Source organism: Taudactylus pleione, unplaced genomic scaffold, assembly GCF_031769625.1.
Source record: "Taudactylus pleione unplaced genomic scaffold, aTauple2 ptg000421l, whole genome shotgun sequence".
NCBI classification, from domain to species: Eukaryota; Metazoa; Chordata; class Amphibia; order Anura; family Myobatrachidae; genus Taudactylus; species Taudactylus pleione.
Window position 1 is genome coordinate 4,021,848 of NW_028284823.1, and position 23,208 is coordinate 4,045,055.

General features: G+C 46.7%; 1 protein-coding gene across 2 annotated transcripts in view; it reads right to left on the reverse strand.

Moving 5' to 3' along the window:
• The window catches only part of LOC148506202 (regulator of G protein signaling 8-like), a 56,058-nt gene that overhangs the window by 18,488 nt on the left and 14,362 nt on the right, over positions 1 to 23,208 (reverse strand). For both annotated transcript variants that reach the window (XM_088447141.1, XM_088447140.1), the window contains exon 2: positions 6,436 to 6,543. In XM_088447141.1, coding sequence (XP_088303267.1) covers positions 6,436 to 6,543 — 108 coding nt within the window. The remainder of the gene's footprint in view (positions 1 to 6,435; positions 6,544 to 23,208) is intronic.

Consider the following 23,208-nt stretch of genomic DNA (forward strand, 5'->3'; position numbering starts at 1 on the left):
TGCAACACTTCTTGGAAAATTACTGTTTTAAAACTTGCAGATAAATTGTATAACCATTTGGCTTGTACGGTAGCCTGCAGGCTATTGCATTTGGCCCATATACACTAGAGATGTGCGGAACCGGTTCTCAGAGACAACCAAATTTAGGGGTTCTGAGTTGAACTGAACCTGAGTTTGAAGTCAGTTTGGGTTTTCGAGTTGAACCAATATCTGGCTCTGTTTCGTGGTAGCTAGGAACTCGGCTTTAAAAACAGAACTTAGGTTTTGGATTGCTGGTAAACAGGGCCAAATTTCATGATTTTAGCTGTTTTTTTTTTTTTAAATACAGATCTAAAACCAAAACACATGAGGGTGGTTTTGCAAAACCAAAACATGAAGATGAATCCAGATCCAAAACCCGGGGGTCCGCACACATCTCTAATATACAGTATACTTTCTGCTTATTACATTTTTGATAACAAATTAAATTAATTTTAGTGTATCAACACCAGTGGTTCGTATCCTGTAGGTCTCAACTCATTTTTACCGTATTTTGCATTCTGTACGAGTAGCTACTATAAACTGTACTGATTTATAGACATGATCTTAGTTCGGGCTAAAGAACGGTTTTATGGTACTTTCTATATGAAATGATGACTTGTCCTGTAGCTAATGTACAACAACAATATGCATAAAGATTTGAAGACAGCTTCATTTAAGCATAGGGGTCTGATGCTGATTTGAATGCATATGTGTCCAAAAAAAAGCTCTAAAAGGTCACACATAAATATATCAGAGTTACACACATATGCTGAGTCATTCGCAGCTCAAGAAGCATCTAGATCTGTCAGGTTAATGTCAGATAAATTTACACCGACCAGGCCATAAGCACAAGAACATTTGTTTTGACAGCAAAAAACACATTTGCTATTCTGTTTGATTTAAGTAAAATAAAAATAAAAAAACCCTCTCTAATGCAGCAGGCATAATTTTCCCTTTTGTGAGCTATTAAAAATTATTTTAAAATCCATTCTAAAATACACCCACAATATAATACATTATAGACAGGAGCAATGAAGAAACTATCAGCTTCAGAGGCCAATCAGCAGCTGTAAGCTAGTGCTGACAACCATCAACAATACCAGCCCAGGTCGCAGGCACCCGCAGGTGATAAGGCTGCTGGCAGGTGTATCCGCATCTCAGTGTGTATACATCTTGGACAGTATGCTCATCTGAACAAACCCTTACTAAATTGCGCCATCTTCAAAATAAAACAGGCCCCATTCTGCAATATCATAAAAAATGACGGCAATACTAGAATCAACAGTTTATTATTGGGCATCTCAGAAAAAAAGCGATTTAAAGATGATCTCTATCGGCCTGATTGGTAGTCATCTTCCAAAAACACTGATAGACTGCCAGGAATCCAGAAGTTATTTAGTCACTCGGCCCAAGCACTGAATGGCTAGAGCTCGTCCAGTTTGGCCACACACATTTGTGCTAAATTGAACAATGATCCTGCCTCAAGATATAGTGTCCACCTTTAATACTGACTTATGAATCTGTGCAACTGCAATATTAACTTGTTGAGGTTAATGCAGAGTTTCCCAAAAGGTTTTGAAGATATCCATACTTCAGTCCAGATGGTTAAACCAAGTTAACTAAGGTACTAATTAAGTCACCTGTGCTCAAGCATGGGTATCCTTAAAACCTGTTCTGTAATGGCAGAGTTTGGGAAACTCTAGGTTAATGTACAGGAAGAGCTCTAAGCTACATTGTACATACCAGGAGCATATAACTCTGCATACCGCCCATCATTTACACATACAAATCTGGGAGAAACTAATCCCTACGGAGTATATCTGCCCAGGAACACTCAATAAAAACTCTGATACAGTCATATTGGATTCTGCAAATTAAGACCTCCTATTATATTAGGTATCCAATCGACGGGTCGTCATTAAAATGGTCGACATTAAGAAAAGGTCGACACTTTCTGAATGTTGACAGTCAAAAGGTCAACATGGTCGTTTGGTTGAGCAACAATATGTAGACATGTATTTAGGTTGGTATAGTTAAATAGGCAACACATCCAAAAGGTTGAAATTTAACATGCCGACTGTAAAATGTCAACATGTTTTTTTGGTTATTTTTAGGGTTAGGTTTAGGGTTAGATATAGGATAAGGGTTAGGTTTTGGGTTAGGGTTAGGTTTAGGTTTAGTGTAAGGCAGTGGTCAGGGAACAGGGGTAAATTACCCCACATGGGGTAAAAATGAAATTCCTGGGGGTAATGGACAGACAGCCGGGCATGCATATGAATCATTCTAATATAGAATTATTCATATGCATGCCCAGCTGTGCCACAGGAAGGCTCTAAGCCGGACGCCCGCTGAGATGTTATTACCAGCGCCGTGTTAGCCGGAGGCTGGAGTTTTCTTCTGAACTCCAGCTTCCAGCTCTCCCCATGCGCACTATGGGAGAGACGTCATGACGTCTCTCCCATAGTTCCGAGGAGCAGCGCCAGGCGGACAGGACAGCGGTGGATGCAGGAGCAGGGATTAAGGTAAGTGTTTATTTTGTACAAGCACTACAGGGGCATTATATGGGGGCACTACTACAGGGGCATTATATGGGGGCACTACTGCAGGGGCAATATATGGGGGCACTACTACAGGGGCATAACTATGGGGGCACTACTACAGGGTCATTATATGGGGGCACTACTATAGGATTTCCTTCCTTTCAAATCAAGGGGGTAATGTCAGCGTATCTAAATATATTTTGGGGTTAAAGGTAAAAAAGTTCCCTGACCCCTGGTATAAGGGGTTAGGGTTAGGATAAAATAACAAAAAAGTCAACATTTTTATGCTGACATGTTAAATAATGCTGACCTTTTTCAATGTGTCGACCATTTAGCCATGAAGTGCACAGCTACATATTAATGTCCAACCTAATGACTACTGTATGTCGACCTTCTGACTGTAAACATACAGAACCTGTTGACCTTCTTAATGTCGACTATCAGACTGTCGACCATTCATATTGTTTGAAAATTTTATTCAACTACATCATGAGGCCATTTTCTCAGTATTTTCCAAGGACACTCTTAAATCCCTGTCCTGCCCTGGCATACAGCATTTTACTGCCTGCAAATAGACCTGAATTCAGAGGGACTAGAAAATCAACTACATTCATATATATTTTGACTCCCCGTTTCCTTTTGTAAAGAAGTGGATTTCCAGTCACTTTCAACAGAAATTTAGAGTTGTATTTAATGAAGGGTGTGGCCCTACCCGCCTACCATGTTAGCTGACAGGGCTTTGAAGTGCCTTTTTTTTACTCTTTTCACCATGTGCATTTCTGGACCAGATGGACCTGTAATTTTGCAGAAAATTCTTTACAGGGCATCTCTCAGGGAATGGGTATGATTCCCGTCAGCGGCAGCCCGACAGGAGCAGAGTTCGAAGCAACGGAAGCCTGACATCGCTGGAAATCCCGATCGTGGATAGGTAAGTATAAACTAACCTAACCTAACCCCCCTAACCCTAACCCTCCTTAGGGGTGCCTAACACTAACTTCCCCCCCAAGTGCCTAACCCTAACCACCCCCTTCCCCGCTACCTAAACCTAAGTCCCCCGGGGGGGTGCCTAACACTAAGTCCCCCCCGGGGGTGCCTAACCCTAACCCTCCCTCCCCCTAGCCTAACCCTAACTCTCTCGGGGGTGCCTCACCCTAACCCTCCCTCCCCCTAGCCTAACCCTAACCCTCCCGGGGGGATGCCTAACCCTAAGTCCCCCCCGGGAGCCCTAAACCTAACCCTCCCTCCTCCGCGGCTGTCCGCTCGCGGTGCCCGGCATCACTACGATCGTGATGCCGGGCGCCGGTCTTCCGGCGTCGGGGAAATGCAGGCGTCTACATCTAGACGCCCGGCATTTCACCCATGCCGGGATAAGACAGTCGGGAAGCCGGCTGCTGGTATTTAGGCAGTCGGCTTCCCGATTGCTTCCCTCTCTCAGGGATGGAATGTGGGTGAGCATCTTTTTTCTTTGCTGGACAAATTGGTGCATAGCTGTCCTTACATATAACGTAAAGCTAACCATACACTAGGATGATTTTCTTTCATCCAGCCAACTGGTAGGCTGGTTAGAACGATAATCGGGTAATGTGTGAAAGCAAATGATAATCTTAAATTTGCTCCCACATGCTGAAAACCATGTGAAAATGGTCTGTCCAAAGACAATACAGTTTCCTATCCAATACTAGATATCAGAATATTTCAGATTTAGTCAAAGGCATAGCTACAAAGTTCTAGGCTCCATAGCAAAATTTTAAATGAGATGCTACTAGACCTAGTCAATCCTCAATGCCACTTGACCTAGATCAGAGCTGCACAACAAGATCGAGATCCCAAGTGGGGCCATAGAATCTGTTTTTGTGGTATCTTGATTAACAGTATGGGGTATATTTACTAATGGTCTTTTTTGAGTCAATTTTGACTCAACATCGCCTGAATGAATCAATGGCCAAATTTCTCATATACTAAAATTCAGTTTTTAAATCAATTTCAAAATCAAGTGCAATGTGGGTCGATTTTCAAGAGTATAAAATGGTCGATTTGTAATGTGCACTTCAAAATCACCTACAAAATCGACAAACATTTCCTTATGTACTCCTATTGGGCAAAACATACAATATGAACTGTAAGTCACAGAAACTCATTATAAAAAGGATAGCACACATCCAAGCAAATTGAAAGGGAGTTTTGTGGAGAGAGAGAAGAGAGGAGTTTTTAGCAGGAGAGTGGGGATTTGATATAGATGCTTGAAAAGTGATTGCTGAGAATTTTGTCCTGTCAATTTCTGTATTGTTATTGTCATTTTAAAGTTTGTCTTATTTTATGTTTAGTCTATTTTTTGTTTTTTGGTCTTTGTCAGTGTTTCTGTGTGTTTGCCTGTTGAGTGTGTGTGTTTAATTTAACTTAAGTATACTTTGTATTTTATAGGCATCATAATTAAGTTCCTACAGTACCAATAGAATGGTGTTTAGAACCTAAGATCGCTTGTTTTTTAATAGTCTATTTATTTTCAGTCGGTTAGTAGTCGATTTTTGTTCACTTTCCAATCCGACTGTTAGTAAATGAGGAGATTTGTAGGGATCTATGGCTGGATGTTTGGTTGATGGTTGATTTTAGATGTGATTCGGTTTTGGAGTCGATTTTGCCTTTAGTAAATCCCCGATTTGCAAAATCGACTGAAAATGACCTACAATTACACCAAAAATCCAAAATTGACCAAAATCCTCTAGTAAATATACCTCATTGAATACATTTTATTGGGAATTACCTTTTTGGCCCTCAACACAATAGTATGCCGAACAATGCTGATACTTGGCACCCCAGACCAAAGATACACTGAAACTTGGGTTCATAGAACAATGCATACAGACACTTGAATTCCCATTAGCACACCTACACTTGGGCTCCCTGAACAATGGCATACTGAAACTTGCGATGCCAGAACAATGGCACGCTAACATTTGGGATCCCAGAACAATGCTGACACTTGGCACCCCAGACCAAAGATACACTGACACTTGGGTTCATAGAACAATGCACAGAGACACTTGAATTCCCATTAGCACACTTACACTTGGGCTCCCTGAACAATGGCATACTGAAACTTGCGATGCCAGAACAATGGCACACTAACATTTGGGATCCTAGAACAATGCTGACACTTGGCATCCCAGACCAATGATACACTGACACTTGGGTTCATGGAACAATGAACACTGAATACTAGACTACTAGGACAATGGCACACTGACTGTTCCAGGCACCTTACAAGCCAAATAAAGGTATCAACTGGGTGGGTAGCAATGTGCTGCCCCCTCAGCCTTGTGTAGTAAGTATCATATGTTTGAGTCTAGGGGCCTCCTATGCACCTAGGACCATAACAGTTGCATGAATTGCTATGGCTATAGTTACTCCTGCACGCAGTTTAGAAATCATCATCAGTACTACACTCTTTGAACAGGCATGAGTGGAAAAAAAAACTATCTTTCCTGGGGTAGTCCAATGATAAGACGTAACAAAGACAATAAATATGGATATTTGCCTTTTTCAAAACATTGTACACAGCACCAGTAAAAGGACAATAGCATATAATATTATGTATATAATCCTAACCCTACATGCACACATCAGCCCATCATGCAAACTGACTATTGCACTAACCAGGCCCGTTGTGAGGCTTGCCGGGCTCGGTTATTTTGGGGAGTGGCCTAATGGCAGCAGACGTGGCCACGCCTCCTTAAAGTTAACATCACTAGAGCAACTGTATTTGTGGTGCAAGCAATTGTCCTATTCACAGGACTCTAATATAAATACAAACTCAACAAGCAGCTGCAATGTATCCTAGATCTTAGCAGACAAAGTAAAACCAGAGGCTACTCACTTCAGTGCCTGGCTGTGCTTGGCATCATATTGTAAAGTTGAGAAATCGCTCAGGGAGTCTGATTTCTGCGAGAGGCAGCTCAGGTGATTCCGTATTCCTCGGCTTCTGCTGAAAATTGCATAGACAATAAAAAAGTGAGGACACACAGTCATACAATTATAAGTCACTGATTGACAGTACCTCTATTACATACAGTGGGACTGATTGTGAGTCACACGCAAAGTGTCTGTAGTTGCGAGCAGCTGTGGGAGGCACTTTATGACTTTTTGCTAATGCAAGTGTCCAATCAACCAGAGCCGTAACTAGTGTAGTGCGACCAGTGCCATGGCACAGGGCACCACAGGGCAGGGGGCCTGTCAATTTTCCTGTTTATTATAATTCTCACTGGTAGCTTCTCTTCTCTCATCCCCAGCATCTCCTGGCAGTGGCGTAACTAGGGCAGGGTGAGCGGGGTGCGTGCCCTGGGCGCCGTGGGACCGGCAGCGCGGGGGGCGCCGCTGGCCACGGTACCGGCCTGCCCTAGTTAGCCAGTGTAGCGCCGACTGCAGTGAGTGTGGTCAGCGCTACACATTTACACAGAACCGGCGCTAGGCTTCCCAGCCCCGGTCCTGTGTTGCACAGCTGAGCCCCTTCCCTCCCCCTGAGCGCTTGCCCAATAGCGCCAGGAGGAGGGTGGCAGGCGGGCTCAGACTGTGCATAACACACACATCACCGCCAGCACTGGCAGTGATGTGTGTGTTAATCAACAGCCAATGAGAGTCAGACAGACTCTCATTGGCTGCTGCTGCTGCACACACATCACTGCCGAGCGGCAGCGATGTGTGTGTGAATCAGCAGCCAATGAGTGTCAGATAGACTCTCATTGGCTGCTGCGCGCCCACTGCAAGAGCTGGGCTTCCGTCCGGCTCCTGCAGTGGTAATGGGAGAAATGTCATGATGTCATGACGCCTCTCCCATAATGCAGAGCGGCCAGACCCGGGAGGATGGACGTGCGGACGGCGGCGGGAGCAGGAGCGTGGATACAGGTAAGTATTTTTCTATTGTTTCATTTTAGTGTGTATTTCGAGGGGGGCCCGCTCAATTACAAAGAAGGGGACTACTACTGGGGGCACTACTGGGGGGGATACTACTGTGGGCACTGCTTCAGGTGGGGGGGGACCAATACTGGGGACTACTACTGGGTGGGGGATACTACAGGGGGCACTGCTTCGGGGGGGGGACCACTACTGGGGACAACTACTGGGAGGGGGGGATACTACTGGGGCACTGCCTCAGGAAGGGGACCACTACTGGGGGGGATACTACTGTGGGCACTGCATCGTGGGGGACCACTACTGGGGACTACCACTGGGGGGGATACTACTGTGGGCACTGCATCATGGGGGACCACTACTGGGGACTACCACTGGGGGGGGGGGATACTACTGTGGGCACTGCATCATGGGGGACCACTACTGGGGACTACCACTGGGGGGGGTATACTATGTTGGAAACTGCATTGTGGGGGACCACAACTGGGGACTACTACAAGGGGCACTGCATCAAGGGGGACTCCTACTGGGGGAACTATATAAAGGGCACTGTATAGGAGGGACTACTACTGGGGCACTACTGGGGGCACTATATAAGGGGCTCACTACTGGGGCACAGCACAGGGGGGTCCCCTACAGGGGGCACTGAAAAGGGAGAACCACTACAGGGGGCACTGCATAAGGGGGACAACTACTGGGGGCACTGTATAAGGGGCACTGTACATGGGGGATCACTACTGGGGGCACTGTATAAGGGGAACTAATGGGGGGCTGCATAAGGGGGACCACTACAGGGGGCACTGTGTAAGGGGCATTGCATATGGGGGAACACTACTGGGGGCCTGTATAAGGGGAACTAATCGGGGCCTGCATAAGGGGGACCACTACTAGGGGCACTGCATAGGGGGGGGGGACTGTATAAGGGGCACTGCATTAAGGTGCAAATGGAAAGAAATGTTCCCAGTGACAAGAAAGGGGTTTGTGTCATGTTGACACACCCCATTTTTCAGTGTCCACGACCATTTTTCACCGTGCGCGTCTTTGGCGCGCGCACATAGGGGGGGCTCCATTTTCAAATTTGCCCTGGGCTCCAAATACCCTAGTTACGCCACTGTCTCCTGGCCTCCCCTATCTCTTCCCTGGCCCTTCCTCATGAGGCCATGCCCCTTTTTCAGGTGCGCTATCTTTTGTCCCTATTTAAAAAATGGGGTTGGGGGGCACTAATACTCACTCTGGCAGAGGGCACCAAAAAGTCTAGTTATGGCTCTGCAATCAACTAATGTGGGGGATTGTGTGCGTGCTAGTATCTGCACTTGGATGCAAAGTGGCAACTACAGAGTCTGAAGGAGACAAGTAAAAGTGCTCAAATCAGTGACATAATGTAAAATGTTTATTATAAAGCAAAAGTATTACAATGTAGCAATATTTACTATATAGCAATATTTACTAACAGCTGTATTGTACATGAAATACACCAGATAAGTTGTAGTCCGAAGGATAATAAAAAGTAATATTTAAAAGTCTGCTTGAAAAAGACGTAGAAACACGTAGGTGCAAGTTCTTATTTATTCTCTCCTTGGGAATCACTTGAAACTTGAAAGCAGCTGCACTTACTATACAGGGATCGGGCCGGCTTTCTCTCCACCAACCGCGGCTATCTTCGGCATTCATTCAGCCACTTAGCTTCCACGAGAGCACACTGTTGGGGAATCTGGGCCTGATTCAGAGCCGGACGCAATTAGCGCTCGCTCGTCCAGAAAACAGGGGTGGCTATTCAAATGAACCGTTCGCTCTTTGCGGTCTGTTCACGCCTCTAGGTCTGAACGAGCGAACAAAACTTGCGGTCGTTTTTTGGGAAACTACGCCCCCTGGCCGCTCGCATCCTACGTCATGTCCGCTATTTATTAGATTAATCGACTACATCGACCAGGGTATGAGCTGCTCGCTATTCTTGTGGTTGGTTTTTGCTACCACAATTTTGCGAGCAGTTCTGGCTATAAAATAACCCAGTGACGTGGTCAATGACGCTGCTGTTTTAATTATGCACACCCATAAAACGCCTGTTTAAGCACGCCTGCGATCGGATCTCCACTCCCCGTTTTCAAGCACCTTCCCCCGTTACCACCCACATACGCCTCTTTCTGTCACTCAAATTATCAGGCATTCGCTATTTTGTGAGCACATGAATTTCGACCGCACTGACTGATTCGCGCATGCGCATAACGATCCGTACGCATGCGCAGTTGGGCACACATCGCTCGGAGCGATCGAGCGGCCGCTTACGAGCGGCTCTGAATCAGGCCCTCTATCCCCCATTTTCAGATTACACAGGATCTACAACTTTACACCTGGCTCCCCGCAGGTCGGGTTGAGCGCAGAAGCCAGCCACCCGTGTATACCATCACTTACCACAGCTTGTTCTGGACTCCCCTTCAGCTAAAGACGGGATATTTCCACCCAATTAGCAGGTAACTTCCACTGCTATATACTAGTGATCCTAAATTACGGGTTGCACTGGTGACTTTCATCCGACGACCATTTCAGACAGCAGTTACAACCCTCAGAGTTTGGTCCCCACAGCTTATGTTATATGAAGATGACACTGTGCTGCTGTAGCTTATGGGCTACACTTCGTAAAATTTACTGGAAAAGGGTTCCTCTATAACCCTCCTCCCCTCTTCCCTTTCTTTTTTTTGAAAGTGCCAGCCTCCGTTTGTTCCAAATGATCATTTTTGTTTTCTTTTTTGCAAATATTGCTTCAAAGCATTTACTTAAAGCTGTAACTCTTTCTCTGGTGTTCACATTCTCCCTATCCCTAATAACTCCTATAGTTCGGAGGTTCCCAAACGCGGTCCTCAAGGCACCCTAACAATCCATGTATTAAAGATTTCCATGCTTGACGTAATTAATAACTCAATTTGATTTAACCACCTGTGCTCAACCATGGATATCTCTAATGGTGCATACACACGATCAGATTTTTCCTTCAGATATGAACGATAACGATTTAAAAATCGTTCAGTCGTTCATATCTGAAGGAAAATCGTTCATATCTGACATGCCTGAACGACGGACGATCAACGATGCGCGTTCCCGTTTGTCAGATAACGATATCTGACATCTGATGGGTTTGCAGTCAGACTTGGACGATTCCATTCATTTTAATGCAGTCAAAAATCGTTCAATCGTTCAAATCGTTCAAAACTTTGGTAAAATCGTTCAAATCTTTCAAATCGTTTAATTGTTCAGTCGTTCATCTGACAAATCTGACAAGTCTGACAAATCTGACCGTGTGTACGCTCTTTAAAGCTGCATACACACACACAACGATTTTGTTACCAACGATTTTCTGAACGATTTTCTGTCAAATTATCTGTCAGATTTTTTAAAGTGTAATGAACGATTTTTTTTTAACTACATACGATTTTTGCATATTCCCTTAATGAAAATCGTTCAGTTGGTCAGTCTGACTGAACTACAAACGTGAACACGCATGAACGATAATTGTTCATCGTTTTAACTCAGAAAGTGAATGATTTTTTCAACGATTAAAAGATAAACTATATCGTTATCGATAATCGTTCAAAAAATCGTTGTGTGTGTATGCACCTTTAAACCTAAGCTGTTGGGGAGCCTTGAGGGCCATGTAGGGGAACCTCTGCTATAGTTATTAATTAACTCAGCTGTGACTAGTCATCGCGCGAACAACCAATGTTAAGGCTGATTCACCACTGTCATCATCACAGGTTTCAGGCAATGCATTAGCCGTAATAATATCATTATTACACCAAGCTAAACAGTATTGAGTGGGATGCAGAATCACTGCACACTATACTGCTGCAATGAGGGAGGTGGTCAGCCTTGGGGATAATGATACCAGCAAGCAAACATGGACATTTCTTTTCCAACAAATGCTGATATTGCTGGTGCTTGTTCAGAGTTTGTATCAACATCTCCACAGAAAGTTAGGGGGTCTATTTATCAAGCGGTGATAATCCAAAAATTTGTGTGAAAACTGCAGTAAGCCTGGCTTACCACGCCATCCCCACAGATCTTTATGGGTACAGCGAACTGTGGGCCCTATTCTGATGTGGACAGATTTTGCATTGCTGCTGCCTCGTTGATGAAGGAAGACGCAGACCCTGGCCTCAGCACTCCCACAAAATGGAGGCAACACGCCCCCTCCTCACATCTGCTGGGGCCCCACCATCGGATTTGTAGTAAATCATCGGGTTTGCATACAAATCCGAATCAGGCCCTACATTAAGCTAACAAGCAGCAAAGTGCATGTAGTCTTAGTAGTCTGAGACTAAAGACAGTGGTGAATTTCATGTGATGTCATGTTACGGGCTATGTTTGAAAAATGACAGTTCGGAGCTGATTGGCTGGTAGTTTATCACTCTCCAAATTATCACTTTCCAGAGCTGAGCACATCTGCCCCAAATTCACTTTTTGACAGTTCAGTTAGAGTATTTATTATTCTTGTAGTGCAATCATAATCATTTATTTTATTTATGATGCAGTCTTCTATTGGGAACACACCCCTGAGGAAGAGTCATTTGTGACTAGAAATGCGTTAGTGGCTTTTATGCGCTTTACTTGTAAACTGGACGAGCACCTTTTGGGCAATCCTTGCCTGTGACTGCACCTGTGATTGTCTCCTGAGTGTGGAAGGGAGGATACGGAGCATCCCAATTACTTTCTTGCTCCTTTTCAGGAGCAGCCATGGTACGGTTAATGTCGCTACCATTTTATTATTCATGTGTGTATTTGTTGTAATAAACCATTGTTACCTTGGAGTCTCTGCACTATACATTTTTATTCTCTTTTCTTGGTACCATGGTGGAGGTAACTTTCACCTCATCAACCTCACTGAAGAGAATTTTGAGTTATAAGATTCTGTATATTCCTTCCCCTAATGTGGTTATCACAGACTCCTCGATAAAGCTGGAACTTTGCATTGATTTGTCGAAGGGAAGTTTGTGTGACTGTTCTACATTTTGGGTATTAGTAGTGCCTTGAATGCTCCAGACTTGTATTTTTGATTATTGGTTTAGGGTACCATTTGGAATCACTTAGGCTGCTTTTCTAACGTGCACCATTACTAGTTCCATTTTTTGCACATTATTGATCTATTGGGAATGATCACTATAACGAAACAAGACTGGACACTTATGCGGGGAACAGACTTAGCGATATATTGTTTGTTCGATCGACAAACAATGTATCACAATTGCATCAGCGGGTGTGTACACCTGATTTGTCTGTGAATTATGTAGTTCACAGACACATCAGGTTGGCCCTGCAACACAACCGATGCCGATACATCTGCATGTGTGTAATGGCAAACTGACGACTGCCCGTATACTTGTTGCAAGGACCGATGATACCGGCACAACGGGTGGGCAAATTTAAATGCCCACCCAGTTGTGATGTCAGACCAGACACATCGAGCGGCCGATTGGTAAGTGTTTGTAGCTTACCAAGTGACTGTTCAGACGATGTATCAGTCTGCTGACCGATCCAACATCTTAGTGTGTACCCAGCTTAAAAGATTGATAAAGAGGTAAGAGAGCCTGATCACAAACTTACAATCTAAACTAAAACAGAAGTTTTATACACAAGGATAAGAGCAACATTGCATATTGGTTCAATCAGATTGTAATGGGAATAAGTGCTTAGCTGGACTATTGTATATGAAGAGCAATGTTGATTAGGGGGTCAGTATAGTAGGTAAATACAGATGAGTCCTTATTCTCCCACATGGACTAATCACCACGGGTAGAGACTCTCAGACTTTCATACTTTTATCTTAACTTAGGCCCTCATTCAGAGCCGTACGCTCTGAGCAGAGCGCACGCTCTGAATGAGGGCCGGGCTCCATTTTCATGGAGCGTCCCCCTGGACGCTCGTATAGCTGTGGGTCACCACCCACAGGCCATACGAGCGTGCATTGTGATGGCCGCGATGGTCGAGACCATCGCGACCATCGAAATTGCGAGCCGGAGCCTGCGGTTGAGGTTTTCAACCGCAAGCTCCGGAGTGATTTTGGCTCTATCAGAGCCAAAATCACTCCCACTGACATCACTAGTGATGTCAGTGGGCCGGCTTCTGACGGGAGGCGTTCCCGTGGGAACGCCCCCGTCAGGGAGGCACGCCCCCGGCACGCCCACCAAAGGGGGCGTGCTGTCAATCAACATTGACAGCACGCCCCCTTTGATCGGACACAACGAGCGAAGGACTTTCCTTCGCTCGTCGCGTCTGGGGCATGCGCACGACGGAGCTCCCTCCGTCGTGCGCATGCTCAGTCCATAACATCGACCCACTTGCGAGCGGACAGCCGCTCGCGAGTGGGTCTGAATCAGGCCCTTAGTGTCAGTGTCAGATGACAGCTGCTTCCAAAGTCACTTATAACTATAAGTATACAGTACTTACTGGATGCTCAGTGTTTGTATTTTTGTTACAATCGAGTTGGTATAAAGTCACACAATGAGTACAGTGCTGTGTGGCGAGATGCATGAGGTGACTTAGTATCATACTTTGGTCTTTTGCCTTTTGATGATGTGAATAACATGAACATTTAGTACAAAGCTGTGTGGTCAGATGTATGACACGGCAGTCACTTATGTGTGGTGCGCCAAATGGGCGTGATTTGATGAAAGGTTAGAGCTACAATAATGGGTACAATGCTACCTGGCTGTACAGTGTACAGTGACAGATTCGCTTCACCAGTCCATCCCAGCTGTACACTGCTGCTGAATAAACTGTGTAGCCCTCCTTTTAATGGCCCCCCGGCATCTGTGCCTCTGCATGAAGCCCACCTAGGAGAAATGGGGGAGGAGCCAGCTGCAAGGCAGCCTTGGGAGTAGAGGTGCCGCAGTGGCTGCTCTCCTAAATTAGTGTAGCAATGCCAAAATATTAAAGAATGTCCAATCACATGACCCGCTGCCATGCGTTGCTGAAGGGAATCTAATAACCCAGGTACAGGGTCTGTGCAGAGGTGGCGCTGTTATGACTATTGTGCTGGCAGGCTGTGATAGCTTTACCTGAAGCTGCCCCCATCCCCATTCCTGGAGATGTCCAGCGCCCTCCAGTGGTGCAGTGATTACTGACACATGGCCCTAGGCTGGAGGGGAGCAGGGGGAAAGGCCTATAACAAGGTAAAAATCCAGCTCCAAGGCAGTCTGGGCCCTGTGACAGGGACTGCAGAAAGTACACATAGGATATAGAAAATAAAAAAGGAGCTCAAATCTAAAAAGTGCCTAACTCCACATGGATTACAAAAAATTGAGATATACGGTAAGCAGGAGGGGTTATAGGGTATTGGAGTTAGTTCTAGTTAACAGTTTAATGCCCTATCCCTATACTTTGCCCTCTAACCCAACAACGCATTGTCCCCCAGACGGATGACATGGAAAAGATTTTATGATTAGTACATTTAAAAAATTCAATTTTCCATACAGTTTTCATGTGGGGAACAAAGAACAGTTCTCAGTGGTGCATACAAGGGGGGTTTCTGAGTACCCAGAAACCCCTCCTAACTGACCAATTGTTTTCTGAGACATAGACAGCTTTGTCTATGTGTCTGCACAAGCAATGGGCCTATGACCAGCGTTAGGGTCTGTGGGGGTCATTCAGACCCGCTCGCGAGCAAAGGACGCTCGCAAGCGGGTCGATGTTGTGCTCCGTCGTGTGCATGCGCGAGACCCAGCGAGCGACAAGGAATACGTCGCTCGGGGTCTCGCACCAAAGGGGGCGTGCTGTCTATGGTGAGTGACAGCATGCCCCCTTTGGTGGGCGTGCCGGGGGCGTGGCTGCCAGACGGAGGCGTTCCCATGGGAACGCCTACCGTCTGAAGCCGGCCCCACTGACATCAGTAATGATGTCAGTGGGAGTGATTTTGGCTCTGATAGAGCCAAAATCACTCCTGGGCTTGCGGCAGCGAGACCCTACCGCAGGGTCTCGTCGCAAGCCCGATGGTCGCGATCGTCTTGACCATCGCGACCATCTTTTTGGCCGCTCGCATATGCTGTGGGTGGTCACCCACAGCTATGCGAGCGGCCAGGAGGCCGCTCCATTTTCAGGGAGGAGGGCACTGATTCAGAGCGAGCGCTCTGGTCAGAGTGTTCGGCTCTGAATCAGGCCCTGTGTTTGTTGTGAACCCGGGGTGGAAACAGGAGCAGACACTGGAACAGATTTAAACTGAAAGGTTTAATGTGACTGTTTGTTTGTTTAATGTGACTGTTGGTAGACATGAACAATAATATAACTAAGACCAATAATGACAGTTAATATGTATAACTGAAGGAGACTGAGGTGTATGTACGTAAACAAATATCCAGGTCAGTGACAGAACTAAAATAAAGTCTTGATTAACTGAGGTAAATGTGGAGCTGAAGAAAAAGTCCAGTATGTCAGTGGTAATAGCAGGGTAGGGAAACCCGGGAACACTGTGATAATAGCTGAAAGGGAAATCAGGTAATGCTGAGATGATGGCTGATGAGGGTTTCAGCTGAAAACTCAGGTGCAGGCTGGAGTAGGTAATTGGGAACTACAGGTTCAGGAAGGAATGGGTAAGTTTGGGAACTTCAGGTTCAGGGAGGAGTGGGTAGGTAGAAGGAGCAGGACTTGATCCATAGCAGGGAGCAAGGCAGGGTAGAGTGGTGCAGGTCTGCAGGGAGCCAGGAACCAACAAGGAGCTACGGCAAGCACAGGCGCAAGAACTCTCTCATAGCAGACGCTGTGAAAGATGTTGCAGGGAGCTCTAAACCCCCTTAAGCAGGGCCGGATTAAGGTCGGTGGGGGCCCCTGGGCAACAAACTTGTGGAGGCCTCGATGTAACCGCTATATATATATATATATATTTATATATATATACACACACACACACACAGTATATCTGTATATATAACTATGCACACACACACTCATATATACTCATTATATAGGTGTTAGTGTGTATATACACACATATATACATATACTGTGTGTGTGTGTGTAAGCACACTATATACATTATATATATATATATGTATATAAAAGCACGCACACATACAGTATATATGGCTATATATACTGTGTATGTACACACACACATAGGGGGTCATTCAGACCCGGTCGTTAGCGCCGATGCGCTCGGACCGGGTCGATGGCCCCCCACAGAGCATGCGCACGACGGCGACGGCGCCGTCGTGCGCATGCGTGAGACCCGCTACGACCGACAGCGCCGGTCGTAGCGGGTCTCAATCCAAAGGGGGCGAGCTGTCGATGTTGATTGACAGCTCGCCCCGTTTGGAAGGCGGGCTGGGGGGTGGTGTATATATACACACAGCATATATAGCTATATACATATACATGTGTGTGTATATATACACACTAAGGGCTACAGTACCTGCCTGTCAGCGCTCTGCACCGCTGAGGTGCACCAAGAGGAAACCATGACTCAACTCTTCTTTATGTTGGAGCGGCACCTCGGCTCCCTCTGACTGTCACTGACTGCGGCCGCCGAGGAGCTTCCTACAGTCAGAGTCTCGCGAGATGATGACGTCAAATCTTGCGAGACTAACTGTAGGAAGCTCCTCGGCGGCTGCTGTTAGGGAACAGCTGCCGACAAGGACAATAGTGGCGCCGGCGCCGGAGACCGCTAAATGCTGTTAATAGCAGCGGCGACTCTGGGCAGTGTGTGGGGGCCCCTTATGTGTGGGGGCCCCGGGACGATCGCCCCCTTTGCCCTCCCTATAATCCGGCCCTGCCCTTAAGTACCCAGCAGCAGAGCGTGAGTGGCTGGAGAGATCACCTGATGCATCAGGATAGGCCCACTATGTCACATGACCTGAGGCAAGATGACCGCTCCCATGTACCTGTGATGTTGAAACACTGCTAGACTTACCCTTGCGAGGATGGTCCAACGCTGGCAGACCCCCACACACCCAATGCCGGTCTCCACGCGCCAACTCCCTCACTGGAAGGACCACGCCACAGCACCCCCACAGGCAAGGACCGCAACCTCCATGCCGCAAAACCCTGGTCGTGACAACCAGCGATTGGAGCCCCACTCCCTCGTGGCTTAATGCCACAGTTCACAGGTCTATGCGGAGGAGGCAGGTTCAATATGACATGAATCTATGAGAATGTCAACATTGTGACTGCATCCCTACTTATCCTATGGCTCTCCCCTTCCCTTCAACATGCCGCCTCTACAATCGTATGGATCCACAAGTGTAAGATATCTGCATTCGGGCATATACGCAAACTTTTTTGACATGTGTTCAATCTGCAAATGCTTGTTTTGTAATAAGAAAATTCACATCCAACTCAAACTCTAATGGTGCGTACACACTAGACGATATGCTCCCTGAGCGATATCGTCTAGTGTGTCCCCGGCAGGGTGTGCTCAATGTCGTTTCATGAACGATATCATTAACGATATCGTTCAGCGCCGGGCTCTCTCCCCCATTCCCCAAAATGCAGCAACCTGACGACATCGTCAGGTTGGCCTGCATGTTAACCCGATGAACGATGATGACGAACGACCCGCGGGAATGCGCGTCGTCGTTATCGTTCATCATTTTTGTGTTAAAAATGGACGATAAAGTGGACGACTGAACGATAACGATATCGTTATCGTTCAGTCATCCACTTTAATCGCCCAGTGTGTACGCACCATTAGATGGCAAGAGGATATCCGGGATAAAACTACAAAAAGACATTCAGTAAGGCTGTACAACTCCGATGGTAAGCGACCACGAGAGGATAGATAAATGTATGTAAAAATCACATTGAGCTGATACTGAAATCCAAAGTATCCAAAGTAACGTATCCAAAGAAACGTATTACTTTTTCGACTGACAGAACAAGTGGAGAGTAGGTGGATCCAGAGAGATGTCTCCCTAACATGTAAAAGTATAAAAAATGCATTATTTATTACTCACTGTGTTTCCAGCTGGTGGCTGACCATCATCATGCTGTGATGATGGGCCTATTCTTATGTGAAGGCCTGGAGTTGTAGCTCCATCCGTCCCATTATTAATCTAGCCCTGTGCAGTTTTCCTTACCCCACTATACTATACTGTATATCCAAAGGACAAATATGTGTCAAAAGAGTAAATAAATATAGTGGACATAAGATATAAAAAAAGGTTAATTGGAAGGCTGTCATCTGTAGAAATTGGATGTAGCCATTTTCTTGGCCTATCAGTTCATGCCTAAGTGATGCAGATGGTTCAAGGAATTGGTAGTCAGCATTCTTCTTAATATTGCCTGAGCTCACGGACGGCTCCATGGCAGGTCATACGGGTATAAAACCAAATCACGGAAAGTACAAACACCCAGAGATCACAGACTGAAGCAATCACTATTTACTGCTGATGAATAGCACAAACACCAATATTGTACTACAGGAAAGATAAGCAATTATAGATTATGCCTCACCAGTGGATTTGCAATGATTCAGTGCTGTGTATCCATGGGAGGCAAATCGCACATTCCACTATAGCATTTCCAGGAAGGATACTCATTGCTTCAAGATGGTTAATGCAAAAAGGGAACTGGAGTGCTAGAACTGAACAGACTATAGACATACTTGGGCTGTTTCTGACCCATCTCATTTCTCACACGCAGATAGCGAGATTTAGTACACAGAGCATACGCAGAAGCAAATTTACGCATCTTTGAGTATCTCCGTGCGATCCTAGTTGGATGGATCTTTGCCGGAACTCTCTTTGCGTGAAACGGGCTTTTCGGGGTTGGAATTGTTTAGCTACAGTTCCATGCAATCGCATTGTCGCCAACCAATTTGTGCGTACGGAGAAGGGAAGTCCGTTACTGACAGATCTCTTGCACCTAGTATGGGACTGGTGCATGTGCCGATACTTATGATGATGGCTGTGGCTATAGGGGCTGATTCAGAGATGTACACAAGCCCAATATTTTGCGTACATCTCTGATGGGTTTTTATCAGAGCACGTGCAGAATCTGTAATGTGCATGTGCAGATCTTGTACTCCGAGATCGCTCGCTGTGTCCCCCAAGTTACAACATAATTTACATTTGGGCAAGGTTGCCGACATTTAGCTCCCTCCTTCTGGGAGGGAGCTCTTGGGCTTCCACACAGGGGGCGTGTCGTGGCAATAAGGGGGCGCTGGCAAATGATGTGTCATTGGGGCAGGGGCATGGACGTGACAGCATGATCGCTTCATCATGGCCCCGCCCCCTATTCACAATGCCGAGATTAATGGCATTGTGAAGTAGGGGGCGGAGTACCGATGACGCAATTCAGTGCAAATCGCGTCACCCGCCCCCTCCTGCTGCCAGGCTTTATACAAACGGGTCGCCAGGGGCCGGGAGGATTGCCTGCCTTTCTGGGAAGGGGGGGGGAGCAGCACCCAATTTTCAGGAGGATCCCGGACGAATCGGGAGGGTAGGCAAGTATGCATTTGGGGATAGGGAGGGAGTGATAACGGGGGACCATTTCCCAAAATAGAGGCATGTCGTCCCGATTTTGTGCAAGTGCCGAGTCCAGTTTCTGCATCTTCCGATTCAGATTTAATGGCCTCGGCTACGGAGATGAGACAGCCATAATGAGCAGCATAATAATAATAAAAATAAATGTAATCGCAGCTACCGGGATGGTATGAATGAAGTCCAGTGGTTCAAATCCCGACGCCAGAAGACCGGCAGCAGTGAATGTTCTGACAGGTAATTATGGTATGTATAAATAACCCTCTTCCCCCCCCAACCTTAACCCTCCCTTAGGGGTGCCTAACCCTAATCTGCCCCCTAGTGCCTAACCCTAGTAGTAATGCTGCTGTAGTGCCCTCATATGATGCCCCCTGTAGTAAGCCCACTGTAGTGCCCCCAGTAGTAAGGCCCCTGTAGTACCCCCAATAGTAAGACCCCTGTAATGCCCCCATATGATGCCCCCAGTAGTAATGCTGCTGTAGTGCCCCCATATGATGCCCCCAGTAGTAAGGCTCCTGTAATGCCCCCTGTAGTGCCCCCAGTAGTAAGGCCTCTGTAATCAGAGCCGGCCCTAGCCAATGTGGTGCCCTAGGCAAGATTTTGGCAGGTGCCCCTTAGCAAGCAGAGATAAATGCAGATGTATATATATATATATATATAATACATACACACACACACAGTGATCACGCTGAGCAAAAACAATTGTGGGTCCCAAGCACCCCTCACTTGTTTTCTGGGTCCCACTACAAATTATGAGGGATAAGGGCAGGTAGCAGGTGGCAGCTTGGGCAGTGCTTGGGGTAGGTAGTATTTGGGGTAAAGATGGCTTAGGGCAAGCAGCAGTTGAGGAACAGTTGGAGGTAGAGGCAGGGATAAGTTGGGGTCGAGTTGGGGGCAGAGGCGGTAAGGGCAAGCAGTGCTAGGGGTAGGAAGGGGGTTAGGGGCAGGCAGAACTGGGGGTATGGAGGGGGTAAGGGTAGATAGCAGAGGAGGGGCATGTAATGCGCAGTCGGTGTAGGGACAGGAGCTGGAGGCGGGTCTTGGGATGACACAGTACGGGGCTAGTGATGAGGGAAGCCCCTGGCTGAGGGATGTAAAGCACGTAACGAGTCCATATCCCTCTGGGTTACAGCAGTGCTGTAGTGTGAGGTGCCTCCGCCAGTGATACGACCAGCTACACAACCAGAAATAGCAGTATGAGGATCTGCAGAGGGCAGACATATATCCATTTAGAGTCACTGCCCTTACCTGCTACACTAATAGCCTGTGGTCGCCCCCAAAGCATAGAGGAGGCTGGGATAAGCGTCGCCAGACACTGCATGGCTCATTACAAGCAGCTGCAGGTCACACAGACAGAGATCCCCTCACAGAGCTGTCTTATTCTGTGATCACTGCTGAACTGTCATATTAAACAGATTTTATGTCAGACTTGTTTGGAGAGTCCTAGTCTTTTTCTTAGTTCATTTGGAAACAAGTTTATACAGTATAGAATTTTCTTAGAACGCAGGAAGTCATATTCCCTGTAAACAATAAAAAAGTGTGTACATACTGAGGAACAGCCATCCATGGGGAGTGTGGTGCCGGAGTGGCGATCATCATAAAGAAAGGCAGCCACGGGTCACACAGGCTGAGCTGAGATCCCCTCACAGAGCTGGCTCAATGGAGAGAAGCAGCGCAGAAGCAATGGCTGCTCTCACTCAATCACCAGAGATAGACTGCCCCGCGGTAATATTCAAGCAGCGGCCGCCGAGGGATAGGAGACGGGAGGAGAGGGGTTGGGAGGGCTCGAGCAGAGATTGGACAAGGAGACTCTGCCCGCTGGTGATTGGTTGGGGAGACCTCACATCGCGTCCTGTAGATCCCGTCGCATCTTCCTTGTCTCCTCCGACCTGGCTGTCAGTGATATCACAGTTACCTGACCAGCCAGGCTGACCTCTATGGTGCTGGATTGATCGCGGCAGCAGCGCATGGGGGTGGACGCAGAACCATGGAATGCCCCATGGCATTCCAGATGCCCTAGGCATTTGGTTAGAATGCCTATGCCTAGGGTCGGCTCTGCCTGTAATGCCCCCTGTAGTGCCCCCATATGATGCCCCCAGTAGTAATGCTGCTGTAGTGCCCCCATATGATGCCCCCAGTAGTAAGGCCCCCTGTAGTGCCCGCAGTAGTAAGGCCCCTGTAGTAAGCCTCCTGTGGTGCCTCCAGTAGTAAGCCCCCTGTAGTGCCCCCTGTAATAAGCCCCCTGTAATAAGCTCCCTGTAGTGCCCCCAGTAGTAAGCCCATTGTAATGCCCCCAGTAGTAAGCCCACTATAATGCACCCTGTAATAAGCCCACTGTAGTTCCCCAGTAATAAGCACCCTGTAATGCCCCCAGTAGTAAGCCACCTGTAATAAGCCCCTGTAATGCCCCCAGTAGTAAGCCCCCTGTAATGCCCCCAGTAGTAAGCACCCTGTAATAAGCCCCCAGTAGTAAGCCCCTTGTAGTGCCCCCCGCGTGCACGCACACACACATACAAAAAAAAAATACTTACCTTAAACTCCGCTCCAGTGCCTGCTGCCATCCGTCCCCGACGCCCGCTCCTCAGAACTATGGGGCGCCCGCTGGTAACACACTCAGCGGGTTCCCGGCAAATGGAGGGTGCAGGGGGTGCGACTGCACCCTCCGTAGATACGCCACTGGAGGTGGAGCGGCACTTCTTTTCCATGCAGCTCCGGGTGACAATGGAGCCAGGTGCCCCCTTCAGGGCTGGCGCCTGGCGGCAAATGACTCCATTGTCTCCGGGAGTTCCGCCACTGCTGCTTCTTGCTTTGTCTTGTTAAAGAGGCAAAGCAGGAAGAGCTATAATACATCTCCCCAAGTGTTAGTATCAATGGTTTATCTAATTTTGGAGGGTCCTGGGGGAGGACTGAGCCATTTTTAAGTATATTTTTCTATTTTCATGTTGTTGTTTTTTTTTTTTTTTTTTTAAGGTATGTTTATTATAGATCCACACAAAACACAGCAAAATATTCATACAGAAAGGCATACAGAATCTCTGAAAATAGCAATAGAAAAAATACACAATAAAAGTATTGGATAGTATAAATTAAACTGGGATACAATTTTAAGGAGAAAGAAAACAGTACAAAATTTAGAGAACAGTTTATAAGTGAAAAAAGGAAAAGGGACAGCGTGGCTAGTACTGTCAAAGAGAAATAATAGAGCGGGGGAAAGAATGAGGGAAATTAGGCGAATGGGGAATAGGCATTGAAAAAGGACATCCAAGTGCCCCAAACCTTGTCAA